General features: G+C 36.5%; 1 protein-coding gene across 1 annotated transcript in view; it reads left to right on the top strand.

The window, feature by feature from the left end:
- Positions 1–19,099, top strand: part of LOC116623540 (ovostatin homolog 2-like) — a 49,236-nt gene extending 30,137 nt beyond the window's left edge. Inside the window, 18 exon segments of the mRNA XM_032390760.1 lie at positions 1,726–1,822; positions 2,246–2,474; positions 2,857–2,986; positions 5,277–5,395; positions 6,206–6,257; positions 7,018–7,101; positions 7,945–8,121; positions 8,866–8,947; positions 9,731–9,887; positions 11,660–11,734; positions 12,576–12,741; positions 13,512–13,723; positions 14,945–15,154; positions 15,608–15,732; positions 16,793–16,883; positions 17,245–17,313; positions 18,345–18,447; positions 19,047–19,099. Coding sequence (XP_032246651.1) covers positions 1,726–1,822; positions 2,246–2,474; positions 2,857–2,986; positions 5,277–5,395; positions 6,206–6,257; positions 7,018–7,101; positions 7,945–8,121; positions 8,866–8,947; positions 9,731–9,887; positions 11,660–11,734; positions 12,576–12,741; positions 13,512–13,723; positions 14,945–15,154; positions 15,608–15,732; positions 16,793–16,883; positions 17,245–17,313; positions 18,345–18,447; positions 19,047–19,099 — 2,231 coding nt within the window.
- Positions 19,100–20,666: the final 1,567 nt, after the last annotated feature.

Genomic DNA, 20,666 nt, shown 5'->3' with positions numbered 1-20,666 from the left:
CCCCACTTTCCTGCTACTCGATGACACCGTATTCAGTAAGCTTTATCAGAAACATTTCAACTTTTTAGTATCTTTCAATAAAATATAATGAAACCCAAAGTCATTCATTTTCATCTCTTCTTTCTTCAGTTATGCATTTGTTAATTCACTCAACAAACATTTATTGAGGCCAGGCACAGAGTCACACATTGTAAATGCAGTGGCTTAATCTCTACTGTCCTAGAACTTTTAGTCTAACAGGGAAGCATTACAGTGAAACAGGTAATTCCAAAAGCCTTGGGAGAGTGCATTACATGGAAAGAATATGAATAGAAGATATAAATTCTTCAAAGGCCTATTATATCCCCTGAAGGAAAGAGCATTTATACCAAGACCTGAAAGATGAATAATAATGCACCACAAAAAGAGACAGAAGGGCATTCCAAGCAGAGAGGAAAGTACTCTGAAAGACTAGCTAAGAAAATAAAAGCAGTTCAGAATGTCAGAAGGATGGTTCCAGGGCCAGGGTAAAGGCAGCCGAAGCAAGAGAGATAGACAGCTCATGAAGACAGCTCATGAAGACTTAAAGAGTTTGGAATTCATTTTCATGAATAATGCACTATTGACAAGTTTTCAGCCCACAATTTAATATGTGTTTTTAAAAGAGAACCCTGGCTGCTGTGTGGAAAAGGGGGTTGGGATTTGGGCTGTTTGTATGAAATGTTCTAAATGCTAGTAATTAAGTTGAGAGACAGTGGTGCTTGGAGTACCATAAAAAGGCAGTGGAAATAGAGAATCATGGATAGATTTGAGAGCTGTTTTCCGGCAGTTTTCATCAGGTTGATTAGGATAGGAAATGCAGGTTGAAAGTGTGGGATCAAGGACAACTCAAGTTTCTGATTTGGTTGAGTGGATTTTGGTACCTTTCATGGAGACAGGAAATACTGGGGAGAAGCAGGGGAAAGATATAATGTGTCTACTTTTGGGAGAATTTCACTTGAAATGCCTAAAAATCATCTGAAAAGAAATGTGTGCATAAGGGTGTGACATGCATAAGTCTGGAGCTCAGAAGAGAGGTCCAGGCAGGAGACGCAGAGGTGGGGGGGAAAGGGGCAGACCTCAGCTCCGGTATTGTAATGGCGCCATGTGTGAGGCTGTCAATGGGGAGACAGTGAATAAAGAAGAGGACCTAAAACAGAGCTCTTAGGAACAAGTCAAAGAGGGAGAGATTACATCCTCAAATGAGAATGGCAAAAGAGAAGAGGACGAGAAGGGTATGGTGTCACAGAGGTTAACGACAGTGACTGTTTAAGAAGAACACCGTGATTAAGAATGCCAAATACAGCCTAGAGGCCAAGCAAGAGAAAGAAAGTGTTCTTTAGAATTAGTAATATTCATGACACTAGAAACTTCAGGGAAGGTGATATTAGCATAGTGGAACTGGCAGACACCAGAATGTCAAATGAGAAACTCCATTCAGTGAATAAAAATCACTTTCTCTAAATTTGGTTGTAGAGGAACAGTGTAGCCTGATTGTTATTTTTGTCTGTTTGTTGTTGTTTTTAGTAATGGCAGAGATTTGAACAGCAAAATGCAGATGCCTTGGTTGAGATGTACATTTATTGGCAATGAGCCCTGGGAGCAAAGCATATGTGGTTAAAGAAATGGCTAAAAGTGTGTGTCCTTGAAGCCCATACCTTTATTCTCTCCAAAGAAAGCATTTCTCTTTTCTTTTAGCTCGTGAAGGCATGAAGGAGAATTTTGACTATGTTGAACAGGCTATAAGAGAAACAGTAAGAACAAACTTTCCAGAGACGTGGATATGGGACCTCGTCAGTGTCAAGTGAGTTTTTGAGTTTTCTCTCCTACATGTCTTTATTTCTATTTTCTTTTTGTTGTGATCTCTTAAACTTTACTCCTGGATATATAAAGCACTAGCATATTTGTAAAATACATTATACTATTCATTTGTATGTACTGACCACGTAGTTTATTTTATTTTTTTCTATAGCATTGTTTCTCATTTATTAATCTCATGCAGAGAGATGTAAGCCACCTCAATTTTTAAAAAATAACGCAGTGTTTAAAGAAATGTGAGGTTTTTAAGGATAAATTTCGTAGAAATCTAGCTCTCAAGATTGTTATCTAACGCTCTGTCTAAACCTTTTAACTTACTTTTAACCTTCAGTTAATACATTTTTGCTTGCTCTGGACTAAATTTCCTTGTTTAGACAAAGAATGCATTTCATCAGTGATCTCTCCTTAGTTCCTCAGGCTCAGCAAATCTGTCCTTCCGCATCCCTGATACTATAACCCAGTGGCAGGCAGATGGCTTCTGTGTGAATGGTCATGCTGGATTTGGCATTTCATCAACAGCTACTCTGGAAATCTCCCAACCTTTCTTTGTTGAAATGATCTTGCCCTTTTCAGTTGTTCGAAATGAACAATCTGATTTGATTGTCAATGTCTTCAGCTACCTGAACACATGTGTAGAGGTAAGCTGTTCCCTTTGACCTGGAGACAAAATCTAACAAAGCCAAAAGATCTCTCAATATTTTCCTTGAATATTGCCATATTCTTTTTATTCTCAAGGGCAAAATGGTACTATAAAGTGTTAAGACCTGTTTCCATATTCCTTAGACAAAGACAGTTGCTTTAATTCACAGCAAAGTTTTAAATACTGCCTTGACAATGTCATTTCATAATTTCATAATGATGTGTGTTCTAGCCTATTTTTCTTCTTGTGAGAAGTCATTTGGTATCTTTAATTTTTGCTAACTTAAAATAGTTCATTTTCTCAAGATGGGAAGAGGAGTAGTAACAGCAAATAATTTAGAGTGCCACCCTCATTGCATGACTATTTTTTTTTTTTTTTAGATTTCTGTTCAGCTAGAAGCATCTCAGGATTTTGAGGCAAATATCAGCACCCCTAAAAACAATGGCAGTGAGGTTATCCAGGCTGGAGAGAAGAAAACATATGTCTGGACTCTATTACCTAAGACATTGGGTAAGCATCTATGTGTATGCCAATCTCTCATGGAAAGCCAGGCTTTTTTTTTTTTTTTTTTTACTTTTAATTCCAGTGCAGTTAACATACAGTGTTATATTAGTTTCAGGTGCACGGTATAGTGATTCAACAATTCTATACATTATTCAGGCCTCGTCATGATAAGTACACTTTCAATCCTCAGGATGGGTGAAATAGGTGAAGGGGGAAACCAGCCTATTTTTAATGCCTTCATTTATTTTCCTTACATCTTCTATACAAACATAATTTTCTCCCTCTCCTTTTTTAAAATTCTCAGTTAATTTTATAACCTAATTTCCGGTAGCTCATGCTTATGTAGAGCAAAACCACCATTCATTTGTATAAAAGCATAATGTGATTGAAATACGATATAAATGCCAATTTTCATGATCTATCAAATCCATATATCATATCCTAAAAGAAAGTTATATTGTCATTAATGTTGCCCAGTTCCTTCACTTCTAACTTGCTCCTTCACCCACCATCATGAACAGGTGTCACCTATCCCAAAATTACTCCTCAATCACAAATTGCCAGGATTTGCGAATTTACTAAATATATCATGAGATACCAAAAATACTGAACACTTGGATGGAGATCAAACACTGAGTAGAATATTGTCTTCACGCATATATTATCTGTAATATAAAAAAATAAATTTGAAAGTATCCTGTTGAAAATACAAGGGAAGGGTTAAAAAGAGTCCAGTACACAGAAAAAGCTAGATGTGGTAGATGCATGATACTAATTATCACTCATGTAAAAAATTGTCATTAAAATTTCCTTTATTTCATGTCCCCTATTCATTGTATTATTTGGGGCAGCAAAGAGTTTATTTATGAGATAGTTTTAGTTCACCTGTGAGGTTGGTCTGACTAAAACTAGTTTTCCTGATAGATTTTGTTTCTCAATTGTTCTGACTACACTATGTCTTCAAAAATCTTACCTTGGCAATTAAGATAGAACACTGCATGGCATTTTTTGTGGCAAGTTTTATGGCCTTAAGTGGGGGACATAGTTCTAAGATTGGAGAATCAAAGGCTTTCTTAAAAAGAAATGAGACAAAACACAGCAACAAGCAAAAACAAGAATAGTAAATTGGTTATATATATATAGGCATACAGTAATACTAAACAAAAGAAATCTCTTTCTTTTTTTTTAAAGATTTTATTTATTTCTTTGACAGAGAGAGACACAGTGAGGGAGGGAACACAAGCAGGGGGGTGGGAGAGGGAGAAGCAGGCTTCCCACCGAGCAGGGAGCCCGGTGCGGGGCTTGATCCCAGGACCCTGGGATCATGACCTGAGCCAAAGGCAGACGCTTAATGACTGAGCCACCCAGATGCCCCAAGAAATCTCTTTTTCAATCATCTAGTTTTTATAAGTAAGGAAACTGAAGATCAGTTTTAATTGCATGACCTATGATTCACAAGAAGTTAAAAAAAAAAATAGATTCCTTGCTAGCATTAATTTAAATCCAGTGCCCTTTCCACTATGTCTTATTTTACTATTTTTGTTCGTTCAAACTTGGGAGAAGTTAGGAGTCCTGGGTATTTGATGTTCTGTGCCCATATCGGCATATGTAACCTTGATAAGCAGTTACCAAGGAATTAGCTCTGTTGGCTTTGCAAATTATTATTTTTCCTTAAAATTTCTTACTTTTTAATTAAGTAAATGAGTCACTTATTTTTTGTTTGGTTGATTTTTGAAAACTTCTTTATCTGAGTATAGTTGGCTCACGATGTTATATTAGTTTCAGGTGTACAGTGATTCAATATCTCTATAGGTTATGCTGTGCTCACCACAAGTCTAGCTACCATCTGTCACCATACAAGGCTGTTACAATCTATTGACTCTGTTCCCCATGCTGTGCCTTTTATTCCCATGACATTCATTCCGTAACTGGGGGCCTGTATCTCCCTCTCCCCTTCCCCCATTTTGCTCATCCCCCCAACCCCCTTCCCTCTGGCAACCATCAGTTTGTTCTCTGTATTTATAGGTTTGATTCTGCTTTTTGTTTGTCTGTTTGTTTTGTTTTTTAGATAACAAATATTTATTTACTATAAGGGATCTTGAAACAGGTACAGGTAAAACAGAACATACCAAATTATCTTCAGGCAAGAGAAAGAGCAAGTTATTTTGGTCTAAGCATAAATATGATAATAGTATTCAGTTCATTCAATTCAAGATGTGGTTCATTTGACTCTAATCATTTCCCATTACAGGAGGGGCCAATCATCATTTAACTTATATTCGGGAATGTTTTCCAGGTAAAGTGAGTATCACTGCAGTTGCTGAGTCCAGACAAAGTAGTGCCTGCCCAAAAGAAGGACCTGAGCAGCAGAATCTAAACTGGAAAGATACTGTGGTCAAAAGTCTGTTGGTAGAGGTATGTACATGCAAAACTGTCAAGCTCTTCCAGATAAGAAATAAGTTAAATATGAAAAGACGTTCTTGTTGAACAGGCTTAGTTAATTGACTAGAGTTACTTTTACACAAGATACATCATTTTATATGAATTAAAACAGCAATAAAAATGAATCATGGAACACTACATCAAAAACTAATGATGTAATGTATGGTGATTAACATAACATAATAAAAAAAAAAGAAAGAAAGAAAGAAAAATTTAGAGGAAAAAAAAATTCATCCTTTCTTTAATTAACACCTGACCTCAGGATAGTAAAACTTCACACTTGAAACAGGTTTGATGATAATTTTGCTTACTCCTGCTCACGTTTCCTGTAGGCCTGTTGCTCTTCCCTTCCTTTTTTTTAACTGACTCTCAAATCCGAGACAAAACGTCTTGTCCTACACTCCCGTGTCGTTCTCATCATCCTCAAAAAGAATTAACACTTGTCAGTGCATATTTCTCACGTTGCCTCTTGGCCTTTCCATACTCTGCAAAACACTTTCGTTTATCTATTGGAGATGCTAGACAGGTTCAGAGGAGTTGAGAGTGTCCCACAATGACATCAAAGTTATCTCTGTCCGAACTATGGGAACACAGGTTCTAAAGTGGGTCTTGGTAATGTACAGCGACTTTCAAACTTAAACAGAAGGGGGCGATGAATGGATCAGCTCCCAGGGACAAACGTGTGCCAGCCACGTCTATATGAGCTAATGCTTGATATGTTTCCTCCGTGGAAGGTGACCCAGACTCATTATTTTGTGCTTGTTTTTGTTTACTCTTTGACAGCCTGAAGGTATTGAAAAAGAAATGACTCAAAGTTTCCTTATCTGTACAAAAGGTAAGAGGACCTTTTAGGTGGTCAAATTAGTCCCAAAGAAAAATTATCAATAGGATCAGTTTATTTCCTCTCCTTCTACATTGGTTTCTTTGCCACTGAGTCATCTCAGTGATTCCCTTTTAAGTACCTAGTGGAGGATTACCTCATTTCATGCCCTATCTTCATTGTATAATTTTGGCTAACAAAAAGTATATTTATTTATGAGATTTTTTTTTTTTTAGTTCACCTATGACATTGGTCTGCCTCACTCCATTTTTCCCATCTTATATATTTTTGGCTCCTCTCATCGTGATGGCAGCACAGTATTGGACAGAGGAAGATCAGGATTATGCCCTTTGTACTCTCGGGATAAAGCAACTGAGAGCTACATCACTGCCCCTCAATCACCTGCTTTGTGGCCATCTTGTTGATGCTGATCTGATTTTAGTGGGAGTCTCCAAGCTTTTCCTTTTGTGTGTGCTGTTTTATATGCCATAGTCAGTAGTTTTTTACACTTTTTTCATACATAAGTAGTTTAGGCACTAAACTAGGGGAAAATAAGGGCCATTATCCAATGCACACATACACATACCATTTTCTGAATGTACTGTTATTCTAAACTAGATCAGAAATGTCAGTTTCATCTTTTCTAACAAGCAACTTGCAAAATAAAAGTAAATAATGGAATCTATTTCCTAATATGTTTGTCCCGCATATCTGCTGTTATTGTTTATAAAAGAAAGTTATCACATTATCCTTTTTATCAATATTTTCTTTCTAGGGAGCAAAGCTTCCAAGCAGGTAGTTTTGGACCTGCCAAAGAGTATAGTAGAAGGATCCGCCAGGGCCTTTTTCACTGTTGTGGGTAAGTTGGTTAAATTTTGTTTTTCACGATGATTTGAAAATTTTGATTGAGATAATCTTAAAAAAATAATAATCCTTAAAATAACAGGATGGAGAGCCTTTTCTAAAGTATTAGTTGGAGGGAAGTACTGTTGAAGGTCATCCTCTATGCTTGTTTCCGTGTGGGATCTGAAGGGCTTACAGTAGTACCACTTTCAAATCTATGTCCCTAGGAAACACTTGTTTTGCTGGATCATAACTGGCATTTAGAAAGCAAAGGCTTCTTTTCATAGTTCATTCATCTGAAATATTAAATTCCCTTTTTTTAAAAAAGACTGTATTTATTCATTTGACAGAGAGCACAAGCAGGGGGAGTGGGAGAAGCAGGCAGAGGGAGAGGGAAAGGAGGCTCCCTGCAGAGCAGAGAGCTTGATCCTAGGACCCTGGGATCATGACCTGAGCCGAAGGTAGACCCTTAACTGACTGAGCCACCTAGGCGCCCCTTGAATTCCCTTTTGAAGCATGAGAATAAACTCTGCTTATTAAAGATGGTGGGAATTTCCTCAGTAACAGGAAAACTCATGCACAATAATAATAACAAGCAAACAAACACACACTTTTCTAACTTCCCCCTCTCTCTGGTAATGAGATTTTCAGAAATATTTTTCATACCAGAAACTGCTTTAACTTCACCCTTCATGCCTATCTCCTCTTTAGAATTACCTCATGAGAACTTTCCTTGTCTCCACCTTTTAAATGCAATTTTAAATATTTCCTGCTTCCACTATGCCTCTTTTATCCATAGTTATTAATGCTGAGATGCCAACTAGAAGCAGTAGTAACCTTCTGCTTTTTTTATTTTTAGGGGATATTTTAGGACTTGCAATGCAAAATCTGGAGAATCTTCTCCAAATGCCCTATGGATGTGGAGAGCAGAATATTGCCCTACTAGCATCGGACACCTATGTCCTTGACTATCTGAAATCTACTAAACAGTTGACAGAGGAAGTTAAATCTAAGGCTTTCTTTTTCTTGTCTAACGGTGAGACCACTTAAGTAATTTCTGCCCATAAAAAATAAAATCAATTGTTACTAAGATGTCATAAAGCTATTATTATGAGGTTTTCTCATGGAGAGAAAGTGGATCTGAACTCTGAACTGGGGTGCTCTGAGTCCTCACTATTCTTTTTTTATTTTTTACTTCAGTATCTTTGTGGTCATTTAGCTTCATAACTTAGAACAATAACATTTCAAATTATGAGCCCAGTTTTTTTTAATCTGAATATTTTGCCAAGCTACCTTGTTTGTTGCTACTGTTACTAATAGTAGCTATAAGTAGTTCACTTATTAACTTCTATATTTGTTTGCTCCATGGTGTTCCATTGCAATGAAGTGATTGGATTTGTATGTAGAAAAAGGGTATATAAATCTTGTAAAATATGTTAGCAAGGAAAGGCCCAAGGGTATAATTTCTTCAGGTTTTCTTTTCAGAAAGATAACACAGAAGTCAATTAACCTTAACGAAACGGTATTAAACGATTGGTTAAGTACCTACTACTGAGCTGGGTTAATCACATGTAATATCTTGTCATTAAAACCCTATAAAGTAGGACTTAGTTTTTCTCACTATGAATAGAGACCCTGAGTTTCAGAAATTAAAACTGAAATGATCAATCTAGTAATTTATGTCTGTCTAAAACCCAAACACAGGGCTTGTACTATGCCATTCTTTTTCTTCTAATTTTCTTAGATTAAAAAGATAATTTCTTACGGTTTTTTACTTTAGGTTATCAAAAGCAGTTGTCTTTCAAAAACTATGATGGTTCATATAGTGTGTTTCGGCAGAGGAATCAGAAAGGAAGCATGTGGTAAGAGATGAAAATTTTATTTTAAATAATATAGGAGTGATCTGAGGAGGGCATGGGACGGTCTGAGGGAATTGCATATGGTGGGATTTGGAAGCAAAATGGGTTTCAAAGTGAATTTACAGAGATGAATCGGAGAAGCTAAAGTGTTTGATTCTTCTAATTCTAATGCAACCATGTCAATTTGCCTAAAAGTCTCATTTACTGACATCCCTCTGAAAATGGCACAGGCTAGTCCACACTTCTCAGAGACCCATGTAGATAGTCAGGGGAGAGGAAAGTAAAACTAGAAGGCCTGAGGGGCGCCTGGGTGGCTCAGTCAGTTAAACATCTAACTCTAGATTTCGGCTCAGGTCATGATCTCAGGGTCTTGAGATCAAGCCCCCCATTGGGCCCGCCCTCTCCCTCTGCCCCCCTCACACTTCTCTCTCTCTCTCTCTCTCTCTCCCTCCCTCTCTAAAAAACAAACAAACAAGAAAAAAAACCTAGAAGGCCCCACCAAATTGTACCCATTCCATCTCCATGTATAGATAATCCAATGAACCATAAAGCAAGAATCTTGTTTGTAAACATGCTGAAATGACCCACTCTTCTTTTTACATATTGATATTCATAACATTTTCCTGACCCAAAGGAAAAATGCACTATCAATAAAGATTCTTTACAGTCAGCATTAGCCAAATTAGATGCATCCATTATCCAAAGGGAACAATGGTGATGAACCCTTGGAGTAGATGACATTTCTTTCTTATCTAACTTTTGTCTAACTGGTGATTTGCATTACAGGCTCAGTGCCCTTACTTTTAAGACACTAGAGAGAATGAAGGAATATGTTTACATTGACGAACAAGTTCAAAAAGAGGCCTTAATCTGGCTTTCAAGCAAACAGAAAATAAATGGCTGCTTTAAAAGTGATGGCAAGCTTTTCAACAATGCCTGGGCGGTGAGAGACAAACAGAACGAGGCTTTCCTTGCCCCTTTGTATTGCCTACCTTTCCTATCTCTGATCTAACTAACTTGGAACAGGAATATTTTTCCTGTGAATATTACGCTTTCTGAGTCTGCTGGAGTCATAGGCCCATGGTGTATTGGTCAACAGGATCATTCCACTACATGCGTGCTAACCCTAGCTAGACTTAACTCCTCATGAATCTGTGGGTTGCTTTGCTGTCTTTAGTTCTTCCATACAACTAGTCTCCTTCAGTGGATAAACTGAAAACAGGAGAGAAGGAAGAGAAAAGAAACCTAGAAAGGAAACATCCATAAATTTGGAGCCAGACAATATGTCAAGGGTCGGGGCCCCAATTAGGGAATTCATTCCTATTTATGGATGTTCAGGAAGAATATCTAATAATTTACAGCATTTCAGTGAAACACTCTTCCGATACCTTCTCAAGTCAAATCATAAAGGCCTCGTTTGCTGTAGGTCAAAATGCAACTGAGATGAACCATGTCCTTGATGGTAGCCTCGCCTTCCCTTTCCCTTTCCATATTTAGGTAAATCACTAGGCATTTTCCCTTCTGATTTCCTGTCTTTGCAGATAGCTCTCCACCTCCATTCCATCCTGTGTGTCCTTTATTCTCCTAACTTTTGTATTTCCCTCTGAAAACAATCCCTCTGATTATGATACTTTAGCATCCCCTAATATCATCTGAAATAGTCTGAACTTTCCCTTTATATCCTTCTTAATCACCACCCCTATTCTTGGATTTGGGAACATAAAGCTAGTCCACTTCAAAATATGTACAAATGGCCACTCGGTGTGGAATTTCATTTAATGCAAATTGTTTTCAAATTGTTATACTGTGTGTGTGTGTGTGTGTGTGTGTGTGTGTGTGTAGAGTTGGGAAGGAGTAAGAAGCAAAGGAAAAATAAAAACCTATACTGCAGTGGAATGGTGATAGAACTTGGTGTAATTTAAATGGATCCCCACATCTTACTTTAGTGTTTCCTTCTACAGTTATTTGCACCTTGAAAGCTGAGCTCCTCGGATATTCATTTTCTAAAGAAGAAAGAGGTCACCTTTTGCTTAAATAGAGAAAATGAGAGGTTTATACCAGATCAGTGGATCTCCAGTGCCATCTGAATGCTGTTTGCATTAGTATCATTAGAGTACTCATTCATTTCCCTGTATCTTGTTCCTGACTGAATCAGAATCTCTTGTGCGGATGCTGGTTTACTTGAGGCTTAAGTTCCCCACGGCATTTTTGTGCACTGTCAGTTTACAATTGTGTAACTTAAAAATGCTTTTCTGATTTTACACTGTAAGAATCTACAAGACCTGACTATTGTTAGCTATTAGGATACTTTTCCAGGGAGGTTCAGGCAGCTTCACAGAAACTTTCTGCCCCACCGCAATAGAAATTCTTTGTTTGCTTTTCCAAAGTAACAACAAATAGAGTAAAATAAAATCATATGAATTGCTTGGAATTCATGCCCAAGACTAGGTCACATCAATAGATGATATATGTCATTAGTATACTTGAGATTAATGGTATTTTTTATTTCATTACTATAATGAATCTTGGTGGATTCCTAAATAGCATAGTTATTAACCATTTAATTTTAAAATTACAGTTAAGGTTGTTTTTTTGGGTTTTTTTAACAAGGGTATTTGTTCTAGTGTTTCTTTCATACTTCATTTCACTTCAGAAGAATAGCTCCTTTTTTTGTGGTCTGCTGTCCTGTCCGATTAATTGTCCCTTTCTGTTTAGGGTGGAGAAGAGGAGGACATTTTACTCACTGCATATGTTGTTGGAGCCTTCCTTGAAGCTGGACTCAATTTCACTGTATGGCTTCCCATCATTCTTGAGTCCCAGTCACTTAAATGCATATTAAATCAATTATGGATTCAGAGTGATCTGAAATTCTCAGACTGAATGAAACATCAAGAGAGCGTTTAATTCATTACCACCCCTTAAGTGAATGCTGCTCAAAGTTTTTTTGATTTGTAGAAACTGGTGATGAGCACGCTTTTGAGTTTTTCTCTAGGGAGAATACACAACTGCACACACACAGAAGCTTTTCATACCATTTCGGGTAATGAAATGTCTCCTGAAGTTCAGCCATGAATTTCAGGTTAAGAACCCCTATTCTATGTATATAAATAACCCAATATTCTGTTTGTCTAGCCAATTCAGTGTGTAAACATTTTCAAATTAAGCATGATTCACATTGGCTACCCCCAATCCCAAATTCAGATTATCTGACTCAAAAATCTATTCCTGAACTAAGATAGCAGGAATTTTCACTGTCATTAGTATATCTCGAAAATCATCTTTAGAAATATAAGCCTCTATTTTAGGCATTAAAATACCTTGGTCTAAAAATAAATTCATTCATATGCTTTGCCGCAGAGAAGAAATACATATTATTAATTAAAATATAACTGATGAGATATAAAACTACTATTTTCATATTATTACACATTTTATTTCCCAAATCCTAATATCACCATTAAAAATAAATTCCAACAATATTTATAAAGTACAATGCATGTGTGTATATGAATAGGTTGGTATGTAAAATATAACTCAAGGCTATATACATTTTAAAGAATGATTAAATATTCAGCAAGCTTATGAAGTACTCAGGTATTATTTTAAAATATATTATCCTTCTCTTGACTAGTTTCCTGCTCTACGAAATGGGCTCTTTTGCCTAGAGGAGGCACTGGAAGATGGGGTCACTAATGGCTACATCCATGCAATTCTGGCTTATGCTTTTGCATTAGCTGAAAGAGAGAAGCAAGTGGAATCCTTACTGCAGATCCTGGATCAATCTGCTACCAAAACAAGTAAGTATTATTCACTTTTACTAACGGGGATGACCTTGAGAATAAAGCAATGAAACTTACTTCGCAATCATATGGGAACCCTATCTTCACTAGTTTGCTTTTATTTCTCTTACGGAATTTCCCAGTGGCCCCTTTATCTTTAAAGAACGTTATATATTTTCTACTTCCCTCTTTCTCCTTTCTGCTAGTTTCTTTCCAAATGAGTGAAGTAAAGGAAATCAAGCATGATGACTGTGCCATAGACCACGTACCATTTTTAACCTTAGGAAGTTGCTATGGGAGGCCATATTAGTGTGCTAGGGCCACCATAACTAAATACCACCAACTAGGTGGCTTAAACAACAGAAATTTATTTTCTCATGGTTCTGGAGGCTAGAAGTCCAAGATTGAGGTGTCAACTGGTGTGGTTTCTTCTAAAGTCTTTCTCCTTGGCTTAAAGTTGGATGTCTTCTCTCTCTGTCTTCACATGGGCTTTCCTCTGTGTGCCTGCCTATCTGGTGTCCCTTCTGTGTATCCAAATTTCCTCTTCTTATTGGAACACCAGTCACAGGCCCAGCCTAACAGCTTCATTTTAATGGAATCACCCCTTTAAAGGCCCTACCTCCAAATATAGTCACATTCTGAGGTACTGGAGATTAGGACTTGAATCTGTGAATTTTGAGGGGACACACCTCAGCCCACAGCCGAGGCCAGGAATGGAATTTGCACTGTTCTTATGTGTAATTCATGGTGCTTATAGGGACTATGTGAAAATTCTTCCTTTTCCTCAGATAATGTAATATATTGGGAAAGAGCAAAGAAACCCAAGACAGAAGCATCTCCATCCTTTATTCCTCACGCACCTTCTGCTGAGACCGAGAAGACTTGTTATGTGCTGTTGGCTGTGCTTTCCAAGAAAACTCCCGACCTCACCTATGCGAGTAAGATTGTGCAGTGGCTTGCCCAACAGATGAACTCCCACGGGGGCTTCTCTTCCACTCAGGTAATTGATGTGGTCCCGATATTAATAACAATATGTGTAATGCTACTCTTCAATAATCTAGATAGCAAAGGTAATCATAGAAAATGCCTCCTGAAATGAAGAATATTTGATATTATGTATCCTATTATTTAGTCAACAGCTATTTGTTGGGCCATTCTTGTGTAACAGACACTAGTAAGAATTCTCTATACACAAATGAATACACTAAGCCTCTTTTCAAGGAATTTATGACTCATTTATACCTCCACTTACACAGAAATAGCATATAGGTCTAAAAGAGATTGTTGTCGGGTGCCTGGGTGGCTCAGTTGGTTAAGCAACTGCCTTCGACTCAGGTCATGATCCTGGAGCCCCGGGATCGAGTCCCGCATCAGGCTCCCTGCTCAGCGGGGAGTCTGCTTCTCCCTCTGACCCTCCCCCCTCTCATACTCTATCTCATTCTCTCTCTCTCAAATAAATAAATAAAATCTTTAAAAAAAAAATTTTTTTTTAAAGAGATTGTTGTCATAAAGTCTTGATGATAAGTTCGATATCCAATGATATATTACGTATGATACTACGTATCAACCAACCAAGAAAAAAGATTTCTCTCTATTTTTGTGGTGTATACTTTAGGAAACACAAATGAAAGGAATGAGTAACAGAAGAAATGGGTATAAAAAGAATAGTGGTTTATGTCTTAACAGGAAAAAAATTAAAATTCAAAGAAATGCAGTTTCATTCCCACAAAGGAAATCTTTACTTCCCTCCTTACTTTCTTTGCTGTAGCCTTAGTTTCTGAATAAAACCATATGTTAGTGAATCTGCCAACATCCTTTTCTGATTCTGACTCCTTTCCTCAAAGATCGAAGGGCATAAGCATTGTCCAAGGCAGCCAAAATACTGAGCAAATTGACATAATGTAAATATTATTATATGATAATAATGTTATATAAACAATATTACATTAGGTCTATTTTTAGGAAAGATTGGGCACTATTTTCAACATCAGAGATTACACTTTGTAAAATCCTTTAGACTACTGAAATCTAAGATTTGTTGAGGGAGACTAAATGACAACAATTGCATAAGCAAATGTATTTTCCTATTGTTTAGGATTTGCTTCTTGGCGTTCCATTGACTTAGGAATATTTTTATGGACTGACTTAAAGTTCATGGTCAAATGATGACTTATATTTCATCGTAACAAGCTTAGATCTTTGCTTCTACTGTTCTTTGCAGGATACTGCCGTCTGTCTTCTTGCCATAACCCACTACATGAAGTTCACCTTCTCTGATGATCAAAACACTGTCACCTTTAGCAGTGAAGAATCCAATGAGATTTTCCAGTTTAACAATGACAATCGCTTACTGGTCCAGCGGTCCGAACTAACAAAAGCACGTGGACAATACACAGTAGATGTGGAAGGACAAGGTTGTGCATTTATCCAGGTAATAGAAATCTACCTGAAACAGAGACAAATATTTGCCAGTTAAAGATGTAGGCTACCCTTTCAGTTATAGATGGAGTGTTATTTTACCATTGTGTATTTCCATTATTATCTCTGTTCTTTGTCTCATTGATATTTTCTAATCAATAGCTGAAAATGCAAGTTATTTTACGAAGAGATACTTACTCTTAAGCATAGCTGGATAACTGAGGAGTTTCTTGAAGAATGTCACAGTTAGAAAGCATTCTGACATCTCTCCATCATGTCAAGATTATTCGTTTATGTAAAAATTCTTGCATCTTCTGAAAACTGAACAATTACATTTTACCTTATCCCTGATGGTAAAGATGTAAAATAAGGTGCAATAATAATGAAAATAGAGAAAAAATAAGTCCTTCAGTTCTTACTACAGGATAAATGAATGGATTGTCTTCTGATTTGCTATTCTTTCTAGAGTACCCTGAGGTATAATATACTACTACCTGAAAAAGCATCTGGATTTTCCCTTTCCTTAGAAATAATCAAGAGAAACTCTTCAGATACATTCCAGAGTAATTTTGACCTGACAGTAACTCTCAAGTAAGTGTCCCATTTTGATATCAACTCCTGAGTTAGAAAGGGGGTAATAGATGAAAAAAATAATTGTTTTAAACAGTAGCAAAATCAATATTATGATGGTAACCCCGATGAGTTCATATGTTGGTGGTGATATTTCTATAACATAGTCTCTTTCTAGCTCTCTGGGTATATGTCACAGTTTAGTTCTTACAAAAGTAAGGTTTATACTGTAGGCAAGTACAAATTTGAAAGCTTCTGCCTCACTGATATTCCAGCAATGCCTCCATTGTTTTGTGTGTGTACAAGTACTGTCAGAGTTGGACAACGGAGATACTACGTTTCCTCTTAAAGACAAGCACAGGTGGGCCAGCATCAGAAAATTTAGGGATGCTTATTCTATAACTGTGTAGAGTAAAATTTTAGATTTTTATTTTTTGGAGTAGACAAAATAATTCTCTTGAATTAAAATATAATTTATAGGTGCCAGAGAGTTTTAGCCCTCATTAATATGTGGGGAAACAGTGAATAAAACTCATTTGGGGGATTTTTCTTAGGATTTCCAAATGAAAATCTCTTAAACATCAGAGCTGAGATAAGAACTACATACACCATGGAACTCTCAACTTCGTGTCCCAACAATGCTGTCCGGAGTTAGGGACGTAATCTACATGGCTTGGGGACATGCCTACGCTAAGATTCTGCCAACATCTTGCTTTCTAAACAAAGATATCCTTTAAGTATTGTGCAAATCTAAGGCTAACATAGGTATATGTGATATGAATTTATCAGCTTTGTTTATAAGCTAGGACTTTGAGGCCTCAGGTAAACTTAAAAGAGATTGGGGAGATTCCAGGTCCAGATAATTCACTCTTTATTCCAATTTATGTGTCTATTGTCACTCTAGTTGTGCCTATTCTCAGATGTTTAAGAGTGACTTTCTTCAAGTGTTCCCTCTTCAAGAGCTTTTTGCTTTTGCTCCAGACATATAGCCAGTTGGTATCTATGTATCCACTATCCTTGCCATAAGATAGGTCACTTTTCTGGACTGTTGTCTAAACTTGTGTTTGTTTTTAAATTTCAGGTATACTGGAATTCGCAATAACTCCAATATGGTCCTTGTTGATGTAAAGATGCTGTCAGGATTTACTCCAGTCATGGCATCCATTGAGGAGGTAAATAATAGAGGTCTACACTTTCAGCACAGAAAAAGCAATAGTGTGTAGATAAAATAATTCGTTAGCCAAATAAAGTCATGCAGTTCTTCCTTTAAACAAATTTATTCAGAGTTCATGTTTATTTTTGCCGTAATGCTGGAGAGACAGTGTTCTTAATTTGTAGCAATTGGCAGTCATTTTTCCCACAGTTCATAATTTAGTTCTTTATTTAGTCCCTACTTGTGTTTATAAAAATATCATGGGAACATCCATACTACAGATTCATGACAACCGGTTAAGTAAAAAGCATGAAACATTCAATACGGGAAGGTATTCTTTAATATTTATTCTCCATCCCTCCCTGCCAATTTCTATAAAGCTTGAAAACAATGGCCAAGTGATGAAGACTGAAGTCAAGAATGACCATGTTCTTTTCTACTTGGAAACTGTAAGTTGAGCAATAACTGTTTTTTCTTCCATGGCTTTCTCTTCTTTTCTGAAGGTAACTGGATGCTTGTTATCTTATTCACATGTAAATGAATATATATCCAGTTGACCCTTGAACAACACAGGTTTGAACTGTATGGGTCCACTCACACAGGATTTTTTTTGATGAATGCAGTACAATACTGGATTGACATATATTCTGTCTTCCTTATGATTTTTCTTAGTAACATTTTCTTTAGCTTGCTTTATTGTAAGAATACAGGATATAATACATATACCCTACAAAATATGTGTTGTTTATGTTATCGGTAAGGCTTCTGGTCAACAGTAAGCTGTTAGTAGGTAACTTTTGGGGAAGTCAAAATTTATATGCAGATTTCAACGCACAGGGGTTGATGCCCTAAACCCCTGCATTGTTTGAACGTCAACTGTATATATAAGAGGATTTGTCAAAAAATACAGGACACTAAAGATGATCAGTGTTCTTCAGTCCCACTGACAATCTATCTTCTCCCTGTTGACTCTAACATTATCTCATATATGCCTTGGCTACTTTACTAGGTGACTCTCAAGTCAGAAATAGCATTTCCCTGTTTTTCATTCCTCACAGCATGTAACATAGTATGGCCACAGAGCAGACATATAATCCTTTTATAGTTTGACCTGAACTCCAACAAAGGCTGCTATGAGTTTTAGAGTCATCCCTTCTATATGTACATCATTACCCTTCACATAAATGCCTACATTATCCTAATGCTTTCAACTAGATTTCTTGCACCTCAGTATAAGCAATGGAACTTAAAATTTCATATAATTTAATGTCACCAAACTCATTATTTTGTCATTATTTGTCATTATACAAGATCCTGATACCCTAGATCTCTTTAATTAGGTAAATCATGAACTTCTGGAGATAATTTGCTCCGTGGTTTTCTTTTTGCAGACCTGCTGATGTATTTATACCTAATGTATTTATAATCTGTGTCTTTGTGTGATGCAGACCTGATATATTTATACTTTCTATCTTTACAGGTTTTTGGTACGGCAAACCATTTTACTTTCTCTGTTGAGCAAACCAACCTTGTATCCAACATTCAGCCAGCCCCAGTTATGATCTATGATTATTATGAAAAAGGTAGGCAAGCAAAGCCCATGCCCTAAAGCTACGGAACATTATGTCTATATCTAAGACTCCCTGAGCCAATAAATTTTCCAAAATCATCCTCCATCAGCAAAGACTAAATGATGACTGGTTTTACTTTATATACTGATATTTTTTCCTCTCTGATATATCTTCTGACTGGGTCATTTTCCAGTTACCGGAGTTTTTCAACTCCTGGAATCCTCTTGATACAGTGTGAGAGATTGCCCCTTTAACTTGAAATACAAACCATGCTGAGCCTCAAGGTCTCTTTGTTGTTATTTTTGTTGTGTTAATGCCAAGACTTACCATTTCATGCAACCTGGATGGACTTTGATTTGAGAAGGGGAGCAGGCAATATTCTGAAATGTTATAGGAAAGTCATGATAGATTAGGTTCCAAAACAATTACTAAGATGTTGTAAGGACCATAAAAACTTTCCTGGAAGGTCAATGCTGTTAGTTACTCGTTGAATGTCAAAGTCTGTCAAGAAGTGATTGACTGTCTTGTAAAATTATTGGAAAGATTATGTCTTAATCTGGCTCTAGAAAGTTGGAGATTTAAGAAGGGTGAACTTTCCCTTTATTTTCCAGATGAATATGCCCTTGCTTCTTACAACATCAATAGTGTTTCAGTTTCCCAGTGAGACAAATAAAGCTCAGGAAAAGGTAAGAAAATTACAAATATCGAGAACATTGAAACCATTGAAAACACATCTGGTGCTAAAGTGAAAACCTAAAAAAGATACAATGGATGAAGCAAAGAGAAGTCTGTGGTAAGTCACAGGGTTTGAATAGCTATGTGCACCAGATGAGTATTCTGATAGTCATTAAGATTTTATTTATTTCTTTAAAATAGCTTTAAAGAATTTACAACTATATATGTGGTTTTTATCCATGTCTCATTTTTAAAAATCACTCATCTTTGTTTTACAGCTTGATAGGTCATTAACTACATAAGTACCTATATGTATACATATCCACATATGTATCATATATGTATGTGTGTGTTTGTGTATGTTTGCATATATGTATGTTTGCTTAGCTATATCTATATATTTATTTATATATACACATCCACAGTTATTTATTGTTTAAACGATGTTTTTAAATCCAGGTGGAAAACTATTTACTTTGAACAAACTCATTCTTCTGTTATCAAACCTGGAAGAAAACCGTGAACCACCTCCTGTACTGAATATACTGTAATCTGCCATGACTGCTTATCAGATTTTATTTCTTTATTATCCCATAAAGTGCTCTCATTTCTCACCTGAGTCTGTGATTTTCTTTTCTTTCGGTATATTATACATAATTTTCATCCTAGAAAACTCAGGACTTTCTTTGATGGCAATTTGTTATTTATTGTCATCAATTCAGAATTTAAGCTTTTAGAATTACGGTGTACATAATATGGAATCCTACAATATCCAGAGAAAGAGCAAGAAAACCAGGGTCAGTGAACGTGAGGGAAAGGGACTAAGTTGGAGAGGACTTCATATGAGCTCAAGGAAATAAAAGAAACACACACAACACAAAACACACAGACTCTTCTCCATGAAATATCATCAAAGAATGGGGGAGAAGAACTTAGAAAGTCATAAATTAATGGGTGGATTTTTTGAGTTCCCATACTTGATTGAGAGGGTAATCCAAGGGTATTTTATCTTTTTAAAAAAGTATTTTATTATACTGATCTTGTCACTTGTTACTGAAAAGCAATATTTAATGTCTATCCTTTGCTCAACTTAACACTACCGATAAAGCAATAAATTAATATCGAGAAAACCGAGGCAGGAAGAAACTGGAGAAAATAAAGATAGAAATGAAAACAATTTCTCTACTGACTTTCACACAGTCTTCTAACCCTGCTGAGATGCTGCTACAGCAAGAAACACACACACATAAATTCCCCAGTTGTGGGGTTAAAAAAAAAAATTGGAAACAGAGTGTCCTAGACTCTATCATCAGTACCCAATAAATTAAAAATATAGTGTTTTAATAGGCGATGGTTAGACTTACTTATTTTTGTAGTCTCCCTGCCCAGTGTATACTGTTAATAGTGCCTAAGTTACAATTGGGCTCTTAATAAATGTCTATTAATCGATTCATCATAGATAAACTGCTGGTGTCAGTCCACATCTGGTGCTACAAAAGTTTATTTCACTGTGTTAAGAATTTCTTTATACCTTCTCAGTTCTCTTATTTTACCAA

This window comes from Phoca vitulina, unplaced genomic scaffold (assembly GCF_004348235.1).
Source record: "Phoca vitulina isolate PV1807 unplaced genomic scaffold, GSC_HSeal_1.0 scaffold59, whole genome shotgun sequence".
Classification (NCBI taxonomy): domain Eukaryota; kingdom Metazoa; phylum Chordata; class Mammalia; order Carnivora; family Phocidae; genus Phoca; species Phoca vitulina.
This window is presented reverse-complemented; position numbering and strand designations above follow the sequence as displayed.